The following is a 13,805-nucleotide window of genomic DNA, read 5'->3' on the forward strand; positions in this document are numbered from 1 at the left end:
GTGAATTGGAATATGTATTCCTTCCTACAATGAGAAAAGTGTACCATTATTAGAACTTGATGGCAGAATCCAAAATATGAATTGATAAATTTATAGGTCAAAATGTGAAGTGATAACTATATATACATAATATTCACAACTATTAATACAAAAATGTTTATGAACATAAATATTTATGTATTTATCAGTTGACATCTTATAACCTTCTACCCAATGCAAGAATCTCAACCACTGTATTCCTGACAGGTATTACATGCTAAAATACTTACAGTCTCTACCTAGCAAGTCAGCCTGATCCATTTTTTTTAGCAGTGTTAATAATTATGAAAATTTTCTTTATATATGGAGTTAAAAATAACATTTTATATTATATTTTCATTGCCACCATTATTCTTTTTAAATTTGACTTTTCAATATTAAATATCACTGTCATTTCCCAATTACTCACCAACTCCCTCCCTCCCCACTGAACCTGCCTTGCAATAAATAAGTAAAGTCAAACAAAACAAATCAGCGCATTGGTCATGTCTGGAAATGGATGCCTTATTCCACACGATAGTTCCCTAGTCTCCAACTTTCTGCTAGAGACTATGCCGCATTTTATTTTCTTGAGTGATAAAGTAGCACAAGGAGGTGATGGGAGGAGGAAGAGGATAAAAGGTCAAAAGCTTACTTCTCCCTTTTGACCAAGCTTAGCCCTGCCTATCATATCTCCCTGGCATGGATAATACCAGAGCACTATTCACTTTGCTGTGCCATCTGTGGCAAAGAAGTTTCAGAGAAGCCCCTAGTTCTACTGCTCCAGAATCATAGGAACCTAAGCCCTAGGCAAACAAGGGAGGGACCTTATGATGTGGCTCTTTCTCCCCAGACTCAAAAGCTTTCTGGGGTGACTCTAAAGTTATGCCCCTTCATGGTGCATCTGGTCATTATCCTGCCACTGGGGTAAGAAAGGAGTACAGGAAGGAGAGGTAAAAAAGAATTGAAGCTGTAAACTCTAGGTCAGTGCTCTAAGCATCCTGCTTTCTATTCCAGCAAGATTGCTTATGGTTTTTTCTCCCCCTGGCAAAACTGTTCCTGTCTCCTTTGGAGCTCCCAAGAAAGAAGGTATACTGCTTAGGGAGGGTGCACAGCCAAGATGGCAGAGAGAGTATAAGCAGGGACCTGCTAGAGCTCTCTCCACAAACTCTTTAAAAAAACCTGTAAAAAATGACAATGGATAAATTCTGGAGCTGCAGAAGCCACAAAATGAAAGACTGAAGCAGATTTCCAGCTCAAGACAATCTGAAAAGTCAAAGGCAGGGTCTATCGCTCCAGGCTGGGAATGGAGCAGCTTGGTGTGGGCTATGCCAGTGTGGAGGGAGCTGGAGCACTCTTTAGGAGACTAAATTGTTAGCAGATGCTGCAGTTTCCAGACTTCTCAACTTAAAAATGCCAAAAACAGTTTTGAAGGTCAGTGAGAAAGGTCCCTCATATGGCTGAGTGGAGAGTGTGGTCCAGCTCCAATCCTAGCCTCAGAACTAGCCCCAGACCCAGCTCCAGACCCAGACCTAACTCCAGCCCCAGCCCTAAGACAGCAGCAGCCCTAACTGAAATGGAAGCTGCTTCTAGAGTCCTTCACTTAGCAAAGAACTCAAAAGTCAAGTAATTAGCTGGAAAATGAGCAAACAGAAGAAAAAGAAACAAGTGTTTTCTTACATCATTGATGACAAGGAAGATCAAAACATACAATCAGAAGAAGACAACAAAGTCAAAGCTCCTGCATTCAAAGCTTCCAAGAAAAAATATGAATTGGTCTCAGATCATGGAAGAGCTCAAAAAGAATTTTGAAAATCAAGCAAGAGAGATAGAGGAAAAATTGAGAAGAGAAATGAGAGTAATGCAAGAAAATCATGAAAAACCAGTCAACAGCTTGCTAAAGGAAGCCCAAAAAAATGCTGAAGAAAATAACACCTTTAAAATTAGACTAACCCAAATGGCAAAAGAGGTCTAAAAAACTAATGAGGAGAAGAATGCTTTAAAAAGCAGAATGGGCCAAATGGAAAAAGAGGCCCAAAAGCTCACTGAGGAAAATAATCCCTTCAAAATTAGAATGGAGCAAATGGAAGCCAATGATTTTATGAGAAATCAAGAAATTATAAAACAAAACCAAAAGAATAAAAAAATAGAAGACGATGTGAATCATCTCATTGGAAAAATAACTGACCTGGAAAATGGATCCAGGAGAGATGACAATTTAAAAATTATTGGACTACCAGAAGGCCATGATTAAAAAGGGACTAGACATCATCTTTCAAGAAATTATCAAGGAAAACTGCCCTGATATTCTAGAACCAAAGGGTAAAATAGAAATGGAAAGAATCCACGGATCACTGAAAGAGATCCCAAAAAGAAAACTCCTAGGAATATTGTAGCCAAATTCCAGAGTTCCCAGGTGAAGAAGAAAATATTGCAAACAGCCAGAAAGAAACAATTCAAGTATTGTGGAAACACAATCAGAATAACACAAGATTTAGCAGCTTCTACGTTAAGAGATCAGAGGACTTGGAATGTGATATTCCAGAGGTCAAAGGAGAGAGTATTAAAACCAAGAATCACCTACCCAGAAAAGCCAAGTACAATATTTCAGGAGAAAAATGGAACTTCAATGAAATAGAGGACTTCCAAACATTTTTGTTGAAAAGACCAGAGCTGAATAATAAAATTTAACTCTTAAATACAAGAATCAAGACAAGTACAAAAAACTAAATAGGCAAAAGGAACCATGAGAGACTTATTAAAGTTGAACTGTTTACATTCCTACATGGAAAGATAATATTTGTAACTCATGAAACCTTTTTCAATATTAGGGTAGTTGGAGGGAATATCTATATGTGTAAATATATTTATATGCATATGTGTAGGTATATGTATACATATACATGCATGTATGTGTGTGTGTATATATATATAATGGAGAGAAAGAGAGGGCACAGGTGAGTTGAATATGAAGGGATGATATCTAAAAAATAAAATTAAGTATTGAGAAGAATATACTGGGAGAAAAAGAAAGGGCAGGTAGAAGGTAGTAAATCATCTTACATAAAAGAGGCGAGAAAGAACTTTTACAATGGAGAGGAAGAAGGGGAAGGTGAGAGGGAATAAATGAACCTTTCTTTCATCAGATTTTACTTCAGGAGGGAATTTCATTCAATTGGGTATGAAAATTTATCTTACCCTACAGGAAAGCAGGGGGGAGAGGATAAGAGGGGGAGGATAACAGAAGGGATGCCAGATTTGGGGGAAGGGGTAATCAGAAGCAAACACTTTGGTAGAGTGACAGGTCAAAAGAGAGGACAGAATAAATGGAGGGTGGGACAGGATAGAGGGAAATACAGTTAACCTCTCACAACAAGACTGTTATGGATATGTTTTACATGACTACACATGTATAACCTATATCAAACTGCTTGCCAGAAGGCAATGAGAACAATAAGGATGGGGAGTGAGGGGGGAAAGGAGAGAATGTTAAACTCAAAACTTTAAAAATGAATGTTAAAAAAATTTTTTTACATGCAACTAGGAAATAAGACATATATATATATATATATATATATATATAAGAAATGGGGTATAGAAATCTATCTTTCCCTATATGAAAATAGAAGGGAAGGGAATAAGTGGCAGGAGGGGGAGATGGAAGGGAGGGAAGATTGGAGGAAAGGGTAATCAAAACACATTCTGTCCTGGGGTATGGGAAAGTGGGGAGGGGGAGAAATTTTCAAATTCAAAATTTTGTGGAAGTGAATGTTGAAAACTGAAAATAAATAATTTTTTTATAAAAACAAACAAATGAAAAAAGAAATGTGCCCACTAAGAAATAAATAGTGAGTGCATAAAGAAGTAAGGCGAAATGACAAGGAAAGAGTCAAATTCGTGAATAGAAGGAAGGAAACTTTTTTAAAATGATAAACTAATTAAAATTACTCAGCTTATTCAAATAAATTGATTTGAAACTAAAAAAAATACTGCTTAGTAGAGGAAAGGCAGATAAAAGGAGAGCTGAAGAGGTCTAAGCAAGAGAAGGAAGGATGTCAGCAGCAAGGACTTGCCTGCTTAACCTGATAAATTTTCAGAAGCAGAGATACAAGCTCCCATAATGTAGTCTGTCCTGAATGTTTGATTCTAGGCATGTTCTCTGACCAGTTTGGTAAAATCTCATTAATTTGCTTTCCACTAATTGGAAATTAGTGGTGCTCCAGATGTAGGGATAGGCTGAAGATTACCTTTGTGCTATGAATGATTTACTAGACAGAATAATATGTAAGCAAGACTGAAAAGGAAATGCTAACCTTCTTAAGGAAATTCTTTTGGGGATGTTTTAAGCACAGACCTGCATATTTTTCTTTCTCCATTTTCATTTTCCTCTCAACTACTCACTACTTGTGGTATTTCTAAAAGAGCTCTGGACTTGAAGAGTGAGAAGACCAGGATTTGAATCCCAGCTCTGACACTGGTAACAAGACCGCAAGCAGGTCAATTCACTTCATTGAGACTCAATATTCCTATATGTAAATTGAGGAAAATAAGATTTCTTAAAGATGTGAATTTACAATTAAAACCCACTGTAAGTCTTAGAACCATGTAAGCCACTCCATAGCTTATTTCCCACCACAGTTATTCCAACCCTCTCCACTGTATTCAAACTCTAATCCTGACCTCCCTTCTCAACAAAACTCAGTGGGTGGCCTTATCTGCTCCCAAGAACAAAGCAGTAATGTTGAATGGCTCATCCTCTCCCATCTTCATTTCCTCATATCTCTATTTATATATGGAGAAGCCAGCACGATGTCCTAGAAAGAATCAAGGCACAAGGCACTAACTATGCAAAATTTGACAACTCTTTCTACCTCTCAGTCTACTCATCTGTAAAAATAAGTCAGACTAGATTATTTTTAAAATCTTTTCCAATTCTAACAGTTTATGATTATATTCTCCATTCTTTCTTCCCTTCTTGCCATTCTCAGAAGTCACCCTCACAATTAAAGGTACTCTGTCCACCTGTCCTCTCAACCTGAGTCCTTCTGACATTATGGAGAGGAAGGAGGGCAGAGAAAGAGAATTGTTCATTACTTTTCCCTCCTCAAATATCTTCAGTCTCTCTGAAGTCAGTGGTCACTTAGCTTCTGCTTTCAGACATACTTTGGTCTTCCCAATCTTGGGGAAGAAAAAAAAAACAAACCATTTGAATGATCCTTCTTAACCTTCTAGCTACATATGGAAGCATTTTTCTTCCACATACTGTCTTGTTCCCTACCAAACTTCTTAAAGAAGTGGACCATATTTGAAGCTTCAGTTCCCTTACCACTCATTCCCTCTACCCTGTTACTCTAAAGTTCCTACCATAACACAGGCAATACAGAGATGGAAGAAACCTCAGGTCATCAAGCTCAATACCAATTTACCAAGGAAAAAACTAAAGTCCAGTAAGGTTAACTGGTGCCTTGAACACAGTTGGTGCTTAATAAATGCTTATAGTTCGACTGTCCAAGTTCACACAGTAATAAATAGCAAAAGGGGGATTAGAACCCTGTCCTCTGACTCGAATGCAGCATTCTTTTCATTCTGCTTCTCCACTACTGACCACTTTCTGTTGCAATTTTCTTGTCTGTATGTTTATATGACTCTGCAGACCCTCTTCTCACTCCCATAATACAGATATCCCCTAAAGCTCAGTCTTTAGATCTCTGTTCTCTCAAGTTCTTGAAGTATCATTTTCTATTACACTTTCTACTTTAACCTCTAGCCTCATGACTCTCAATTCTGCTTCTTCAGTTCAAATTCCTACCTTGTATTTCCAAATGCCTAGGACAACTAGGTGGTGCAGTGGCTGGAGTGCTGGGCCTGGAGTCAGAAAGATCTGAGTTCAAATCCAACCTCAGACACTTACTAGCTGTGTAACCCTGGGCAAGTCACTTAACCCCTCTTTACCTCAGTTTCTCATCTGTAAAATGAGCTGGAGAAGGAAATGGCAAACCACTCCAATATCTTTGCAAGAAAATCCCAAGTGGGGTCATGGAGAGTCAGATGTGATTCAACAACAAGATTTCAAAATGCCTGAAGGACATTTCCACACAGATGACTTCATTATCAATGTGTCTAAAATGGAAGTCATTACCGTCTTTCCTAAACCAGCTTTCCTTTCCATTTTCCTTACACCAGCTGGTATTATTGTCATTCTTCTAGAAGCAAAGTCTTGGAGTTACTTTTTATTCATCTTTTTCTCCATTTTTCTCCACCAAGTCCTATCATTCCTCCTTCACAATCTCTCTCATTCACCACTTTCCAATCCATTTCTCCAGCTACTACCCTAGTCCAGGCTTCTCCCTCACATCTAGGATTATAACCGGTCTCCCCGTCTTCGGTCTGTCCTCTCTTCAAACCATCCTCTACTTCTAAGTTAATCATCTTAAAAAAAAAGTTCATAATTCCCACTCAGAATCCTATATTTCAACCTACCCTTTAAAAGTCTCCATAATCTGACCCCACCTTAAATAGCCAATCTAATATCCTGCTTTTCCTCAATGCAAACGTTTTCACAAAAGCCAGTCCTGGTTATTTAATATTTATCACCAACCCACACACCATATTAATTATTACTTCCATGCTTTTGCTAATGCTATTCATGCTTCTTAAAATACTCTGTTCCATCAAACTTCTTCTACCTGTCCTTTAAGATCCAACAAAAGTATCACTTCTCCCATGAAGCCGTCCCTGGCTCCTCCAACTAATGGTGATGTTCAACTCTAATCCTGATCCATTTCATCTCTGGCACACAACTAACTTTATAATATTGTCTCCGATCTATTCTATTGTTTCCTTCTCTAATTGTCTATCTGTGGTTCTTCCAACTAGAGAATAAGTTCCTTGTCTCCGGGGATCATCTTTATTTCTAGTCTATCACTACATAGTGAGTATATGTTCAATACCTGCCAACTGATTGCAAGAGTTAATAAGCATTTACAAATTATTCTCATCTATTTTTATATTCTGGTGCTAAAAAATGTCTGCTCTTCTTGTCAGCTTGGTTGGAGTTATTATATGACATTGAAAGAGTAAAAATTGTATTTCTTTTAAAATATTCCATGAGTCAGACTTTTCACTGCCATAATTCACCTGAATTAGTAGAGCTTTACACTCAGTACTTAACCTCATCCTTCATTTCCGATATAGCAAAGTACATGTTAACCTACATTTTTAGACATGGTCAATGAAGGAATTTGTTTTTCTTTTAGTGTGTATATATATATATATATATATATATATATATATATATATATATAGATAGATAGATAGATAGATAGATAGATAGATAGATAGATAGATAGATACATATATATACATATATATTCTAATGTGATATATTTTCAGTAGAGGTGGGAGGAAAATAAATTTTTGCTAATTGAAAAAAATTACATGATATACACACACACACATAAAAATGTATACACACATTTATATATGTAAATGTGTGAGTGGTTTTGGAAGCAAGTGAAGTTAAGTGACTTGCCCAGGGTCACACAGCTAGTAATTGTCTGAAGCAAGATTTGAACTCTAGTCCTCCTTACTTCAAGGTCAGTGCTCTATCTACTGCACTACCTAGCTGCCCTAGTATATATATATTTTAAAAGTATGTATTAACTATCTTCAGTTAAAAAAAGGAGTGGGGGGGAGAGATCCTAGCAATAGGGAGCTTATAAAAAAATCCACTTTCTGGCTTACAGTCCTTGGAGGTCACATACACAGAGACTGATCTAAAGACACTTAAAGAAACCCTGTACCTCCCTACCTCAGGGAAAATTTGGGCTTTACAGATATGATCCTCAGGGATATTTAGCAAAATATAGAATGTTGTATACAAAGAGGAGGGACAACTACAGCCTAAAGCACCATCCCTTGGTCACAAGGTGATAAGGGGAAACATTCATCAAAATTCCTGGTCTTATTCATCTGTGTGGAAACTTTCCTCTTTGGCTTATCACCTCTGTTGTAAGCTATTCAAAAATTAAACTGATTTCTTCCATAAAACACAGTATCATACAGCTACAGACTAGAATGAGTATTAGAAATTGTTTAGCCCATCTCTCATTTTTCAGACTAGGAAACTGAGAACCAGAATGCTTAAGTGACTTATCCCAGGTTAGAGTTAGGGCTAGGTTAAGCTGCAGAATCAGGATCTGAATACAAGCCCAGTACTCTCCTTGCTGCTTCACCAATTTATCCAATTTCTTTCATCTAATATGACTTTTGAAGATACACTGAACATTGAACACAATGGGGGAAGGGGTGGGATGGGGGATGAGATCTGGAACACTTAGACAATAATAAACATGTGGGTTAGGGAGCACAAAAGGGCATGGGATGTAAAGAATGACAAATGACCTTACAGCACAAATTCAGGCCTCTCTGCCAATTTCAGAGCTTCATGCATTCCTGCGGCTGAGAGTTTCCGGTTGATATTCCTGTATCGGCACTGGAGCAGGTTGCGATAGGTGGTTCTCAGGTCTCGATTGAAGAAGGCATATATAAAAGGGTTAATGAGGGAGTTTGCATAGCCCAGCCACAGGAATGTCCTCTCCATCCACAATGGGATGCAGCTACAGGAAGTCCCACAGATAAACGGTCTTGCTGTCGAGAGGATGAAGAATGGTAGCCAACATACAGTGAAGGCCCCGACAATAATCCCAAGGGTGGTGGCTGCTTTCTGCTCCCTTTTAAAGATGGAGATGTTTTTCCTCTCCTGTTTAAGGAGTCTGGAAAAATTGGTACATTCTTCAGGATCCTTATGGAGCTTAACCATGCCGTTGACTGAAATGACACCTTCGTTATTTTCTTCAAGCCGGGGAAACCCGGTAAATTTATGTTTAGCAGCACTTCTTTTGGCAGCCTTGTAAATCTGGTAGTACATGAAAAGCATCACAGACATGGGGATGTAAAATGCAACCGCAGTGGAGTAAATTGTGTAGCCAAAATCCTGGCTGATTAAGCAAACTTTATCATCATTAACATTCTGGGCCCAGCCAAAGAGAGGAGGTAAAGTGATGGAGGCAGAGAGGAGCCACACGGAAAGGATCATTTTGGCCATACATTTGCCATTTTGTCTCACAGGATATGTCAGAGGTCTTGTTATCCCGAGGTACCTAGAAAAAAAAAATGCAAAGTTATTGTGTGAATGAATGGCTGCAGAAGAAAGAATCGACATCAGTCATTTCACATCATCTGTAAGATTCATATTCAACCAAACCAAATCTGTTGGACTCAAGGGTTTTCCCTTCATGCAGTATATGGGTCAATTCCCCTTTATAGTATTACCATCATTCAGTTGTTTGCAGTTGTCTCTGATTCTTCATGACCCCGTGTGGAGCTTTCTTGGCAGAAATACTGGAGTGGTTTGTCAATTCCTTCTCCAGCTCATTTTTCAGATGAGAAAACTGAAGCAACAGGGTTAAGTGACTTGCCCAGGGGCACCCAACTAGGAAGTGTCTGAGACCAGATTTGAACTCAGGATGATGAGTCTTTCTGACTCTGGGGCCAGCATGCTAGGCACCATGATGCCACCTTGTTGTCCGTCTATAGCATAGTATAGTCTAATTTGATTTCTCTTTAAAACTTTAGTTCATACTGAATACATATGTTCTAGATATAGTTCTGTGGTTCATATAGAAAGGTCTATAGAGTTGATCTATATGCACTAAGCTTTTCAACATGATCATATTAAATCTCTACTTATTTCTTCAGTAGTTACATTGTCAGCTGTAGTGAATTAATTTTAACATCTTCACGTTTGGGAGTGAAATGAAAGCAATTTCTTTATTAGACCATATCAAATTTTCAAAACAGGAAAGAATCATCATTTGGAATTTCAGAAGATTCAGATCACAATGCTTAAGTCCACATGACAGTGTACAACAAATGGAACTTCTGGTTGTCCTAAGTTCTGAGGTTACCAATATGAAAGACTCCTCTCCAAAAGTCTACTTTAAAAAATCTAATTGGATACTATGTAAAACAAAAAACAAAACACCTCTGCTGTCTCTTTCTTCAGGGACTTCATAGATTGCAAAAATAGAATAAATCCTCAGATAAAATTGAAGAAGTATATATGAAATATATGTATATATTTATATACATACATATGTACGTACTTATATAAGGCAACTTTGCTCAATTCAGTTCCTTTCGAGGGATCTGGGTTCCTTCATTTTCCCTTGTATTTATTAGTATTAGATGTGGCAAACTCTAATAATGCCACAACTGTTTTGAGAATTGGTTTGTTATTATGCTTCATTTCAAAATAAGACAGGAAGAAAGCACATATAGTCCCAAACTTACAAACAGGTCAAATTCCCAAAGTTTACTTGAAAGACTCTTGTTTGGAACTTGGAACATATTTTCCCATAGGAACAATGGTATGAAAAGAGTTCACAGTCTTAGGCTAGCAGGAGTTCTTAAACCATTTTTGCGTCATGGACTCCTTTAGCAGTATGATAAGGTTTAGGCACCCCTTCTCAGAATAATGCTTATGAATACAAAAAACAAAATGTGTAAGATAACAAAAAAAATCAATTCTATTGAAATACAGTGATAAGAATTTTTTTAAAAGTGAGTTCACAGATTACAGGTTAAGAATCCCTGGTTTAACCCCTAACATAGCTGAAATAACACACATTTCCCCTCCCCCAGCACACACACATACGCACACACACACAGAAAAAATACTGTTGTAATACCAGTAAACAAAATAGAAAACCAATAGAACTAGATTAATGTTTTATCTTGAAATCTATTACTCCAGGAAAATAAGATTTAATTAAATTCTATTAGGGGAGGATGAGGAGGTAAATGGAAGCTTACTTAGGTAGCAATTATGAAGAAGTCTTCTAGAAACTTTCAAGGTCAATGGCCCTGGCTCTGTTATATCTAATTTTAATTGAAAACTTAAGACTTCCCTTTTCTTTAATAAGATGCATCATTAGATATCTTTCCATGTTTATCAGCTACAGTTTGTGTCATTCTTGGCTCCTGGATGGAACAAGGGGAAGAACTGAAAAGGAAGAAAGATTTCCCTAAGGTAACAATGAAGATCAGGAAATAGAGGGGAAGGCACAAATTGGTTCCAGGGGATGGGTGTGTATGTATGAAAAGAGATTACTGGAAGTGGAATTAACTTAAGATATGATGAGAGGTAAAAGGGAGGGAAAAGAGAGAGTGTAGTTCATGCAAGAGCCTTCTAAGGGCAAGTAAAAATGGTGCTGAAGATATGGCACCACAACCGCTTACTTCCCTGCACCAACCTCCAAACAATGCTATCAACTCCCCAGGACAATTTGGTTGGTGGATCAGCACACGCAGTGAGAAGAAAAGGGAATCTGCAGTCTGTTATGTACCTTCCCAGAACTGAATTCAAACATGAGGATTTTAAATGGCTTCTTATCTCTTTGGGTCTCTAGACTGAACTGAGTTAAAGAAAAAGAAAATCTGGGAATATCTGAAGTTGTTAGATCTAGATGTTAAGTAGCTCCCTGTACTATGGGCCCAGGTAATGCATAGTATTAAAATAATACAGTTAATTAAAATCAAAATGAATAATAAAACAACAGGGGAGAGTGTATCAGCCTACATTTCCAATAACATAGAAACTCATCCCCCTTCATTCCAAGATAGAATGTGGAGGCAGGGGAAGAGAAAGGAAGGTTGTAACCTCCAGTGAGATAGCCTTGGTATTACTGGTTGAGAACTGATGCTGCCCACCTCTCTGATTCTTAAGTCTCATATGGTCCCCAACTTAACTGGCATCAGACATTATTCATCCTCTTGGTCAGGATCTCCTCCACGCTGCCTCAGGTCATCTTTCCTTCCTCATTGTCACAATTCTCAGATAAGACCACCATTCTTCCTCTTCTTCTCAAGAAGTCTCCTACCACTGTAATCAACTTGCACCATTGAGCAATGCAACAGATTAAATACGTAAGAGCCAGGAAAAATTGTTTACAGCGTTTAACAAATCCAAACACAAGAACCATTTAGAGGGGAGGGGAACAGTGCAAGGGCTCATATTTGGACAAAACTTGTAGAAATTAGGAAAGTATTCTGATAGAAATTAAATTTAGATTGACGTGTCACACTGATACTATAACAAACTCCAAAGTGGGTATATAACTTAAAGTGTCATATAAATAAACAAAATAGATGAGAAAAGAAGATACCTTTCACTACATTTCTTAATCAAATAATAGTGGTTATAATGGATAATCTTTCTTTAGTCCTGATCTTACTCAAAAGACCTCTAGCATTTCTCCATTAAAGATACCGCTACAATTATCATGTAAGATAGCTAACCACGCTTATTCACAAAATAGATTTAGATTCTACTTGCAGAGACTTAATATTGGAAGAAGTATAATACCAGAATGACATTTCTTATATTCTCTTGATAGAATTTGCTAAGAAACAATAAATTATACTTTAAAAAATCAAGAATACAAAAAATTAAGATAATGCTATATCTTGATTTTAGATAGATGTTTTTTGCCGTTTATGAAATAGGGTTGATTTATTCCTATGCTTTAATTTTTTACATAAATAGATGTTTTATTTTGTCAAGATTTTTAATCTGCATCTACTGATATAATTTTATGATTTTTAAATTTTTGGTTATTAATACAGTCTACTCTATTTACATTTTCTTAAAATTGAACCAAACCTATGTTCCCAGTATAAAATCTAACCTAATATATACTATATACTATCCAAGTATACTATACACTATACACCAATACTACATACTAATTATTGCATATAACTATTTTAAATATGTAGCTGCTGCATCTTTGTTCATTTTTAATTCAATTGTTGCATGAATATTGAGTAAAGATATTGGTCAATAGCTTCTATCTTCTCTCTCTTTCCCTGATTTAAATATCAAGACCATCTCTTTCTTACATAAGTTTAGTAGGGTCTCTTCTTTCTCTATTTTTATAAGCAATGATGCACTTTCAGAGTTAATTGTTCTTTCAATTTTGGCAAGATTCACATGTAAATCCATCTGGTCCTAGTCTTACTGAGTTTACTTGAGTTCATTTTTCTTTTCCTGAGACTGAGTTATTTAAATTCTGCATTTTTTTGTTTTGCAATTTTGAATATTCAATATTTTTGCAAATAATTATCTATATTATTTATGTTATCAATTTTTTGGCATGTTTGACAAAATAGTTGTATATAATTCCTATTATTTCTTCTTTACACATCATAACTTTTCATTTGTCATTTTTTAGTATGGCAATTTGGTTTTCCTTTTTTTAATCAGATTAATTAATGGTTTCTCTATTTTATTAGTTTTTATTTTTTTTATTTTTTCATCAATTCAATGTTCTTTGTTTCATTTTTGTCTCTTTCTAACTTGATTTTCAGGATCTCTATTTTTGTGTGTAGTTGGGGATTTCTTAGGTTTTTTATTCTTTTTTTTTTTTTTTTTGCCCAATTCAATGCTCTGTTCTTTATCTCTAGAAAGCATTTGATGAGCGTGCTTAGAAATAGATATTTTTCTAAGTTTTCTAAGTTACTTTGGCTGTATCCCAAAAGTTTTAGTGTCTCATCATTAACAGTTTCTTCAATAAAATATGTTACTTTTATAATTTGTTCTTTGACCCACCATATGCTTTAGGATTATATTATTTAGCCTCCCTTTAAATTTGAATTTTTTGTTCAAATTACCTTTATTGATTAAAATTTCAATTTCATTACCCTTTAGTCAATAAGGAATGTGT

The 13,805-nt window shown here is 36.4% G+C and overlaps 1 protein-coding gene across 1 annotated transcript in view; it reads right to left on the minus strand.

The window, feature by feature from the left end:
- The window catches only part of HTR7 (5-hydroxytryptamine receptor 7), a 96,513-nt gene that overhangs the window by 7,124 nt on the left and 75,584 nt on the right, over window positions 1-13,805 (minus strand). Inside the window, exon 2 of the mRNA XM_072625050.1 lies at window positions 8,427-9,179. Coding sequence (XP_072481151.1) covers window positions 8,427-9,179 — 753 coding nt within the window. The remainder of the gene's footprint in view (window positions 1-8,426; window positions 9,180-13,805) is intronic.

Source organism: Notamacropus eugenii, chromosome 1, assembly GCF_028372415.1.
Source record: "Notamacropus eugenii isolate mMacEug1 chromosome 1, mMacEug1.pri_v2, whole genome shotgun sequence".
Taxonomy (NCBI): Eukaryota; Metazoa; Chordata; class Mammalia; order Diprotodontia; family Macropodidae; genus Notamacropus; species Notamacropus eugenii.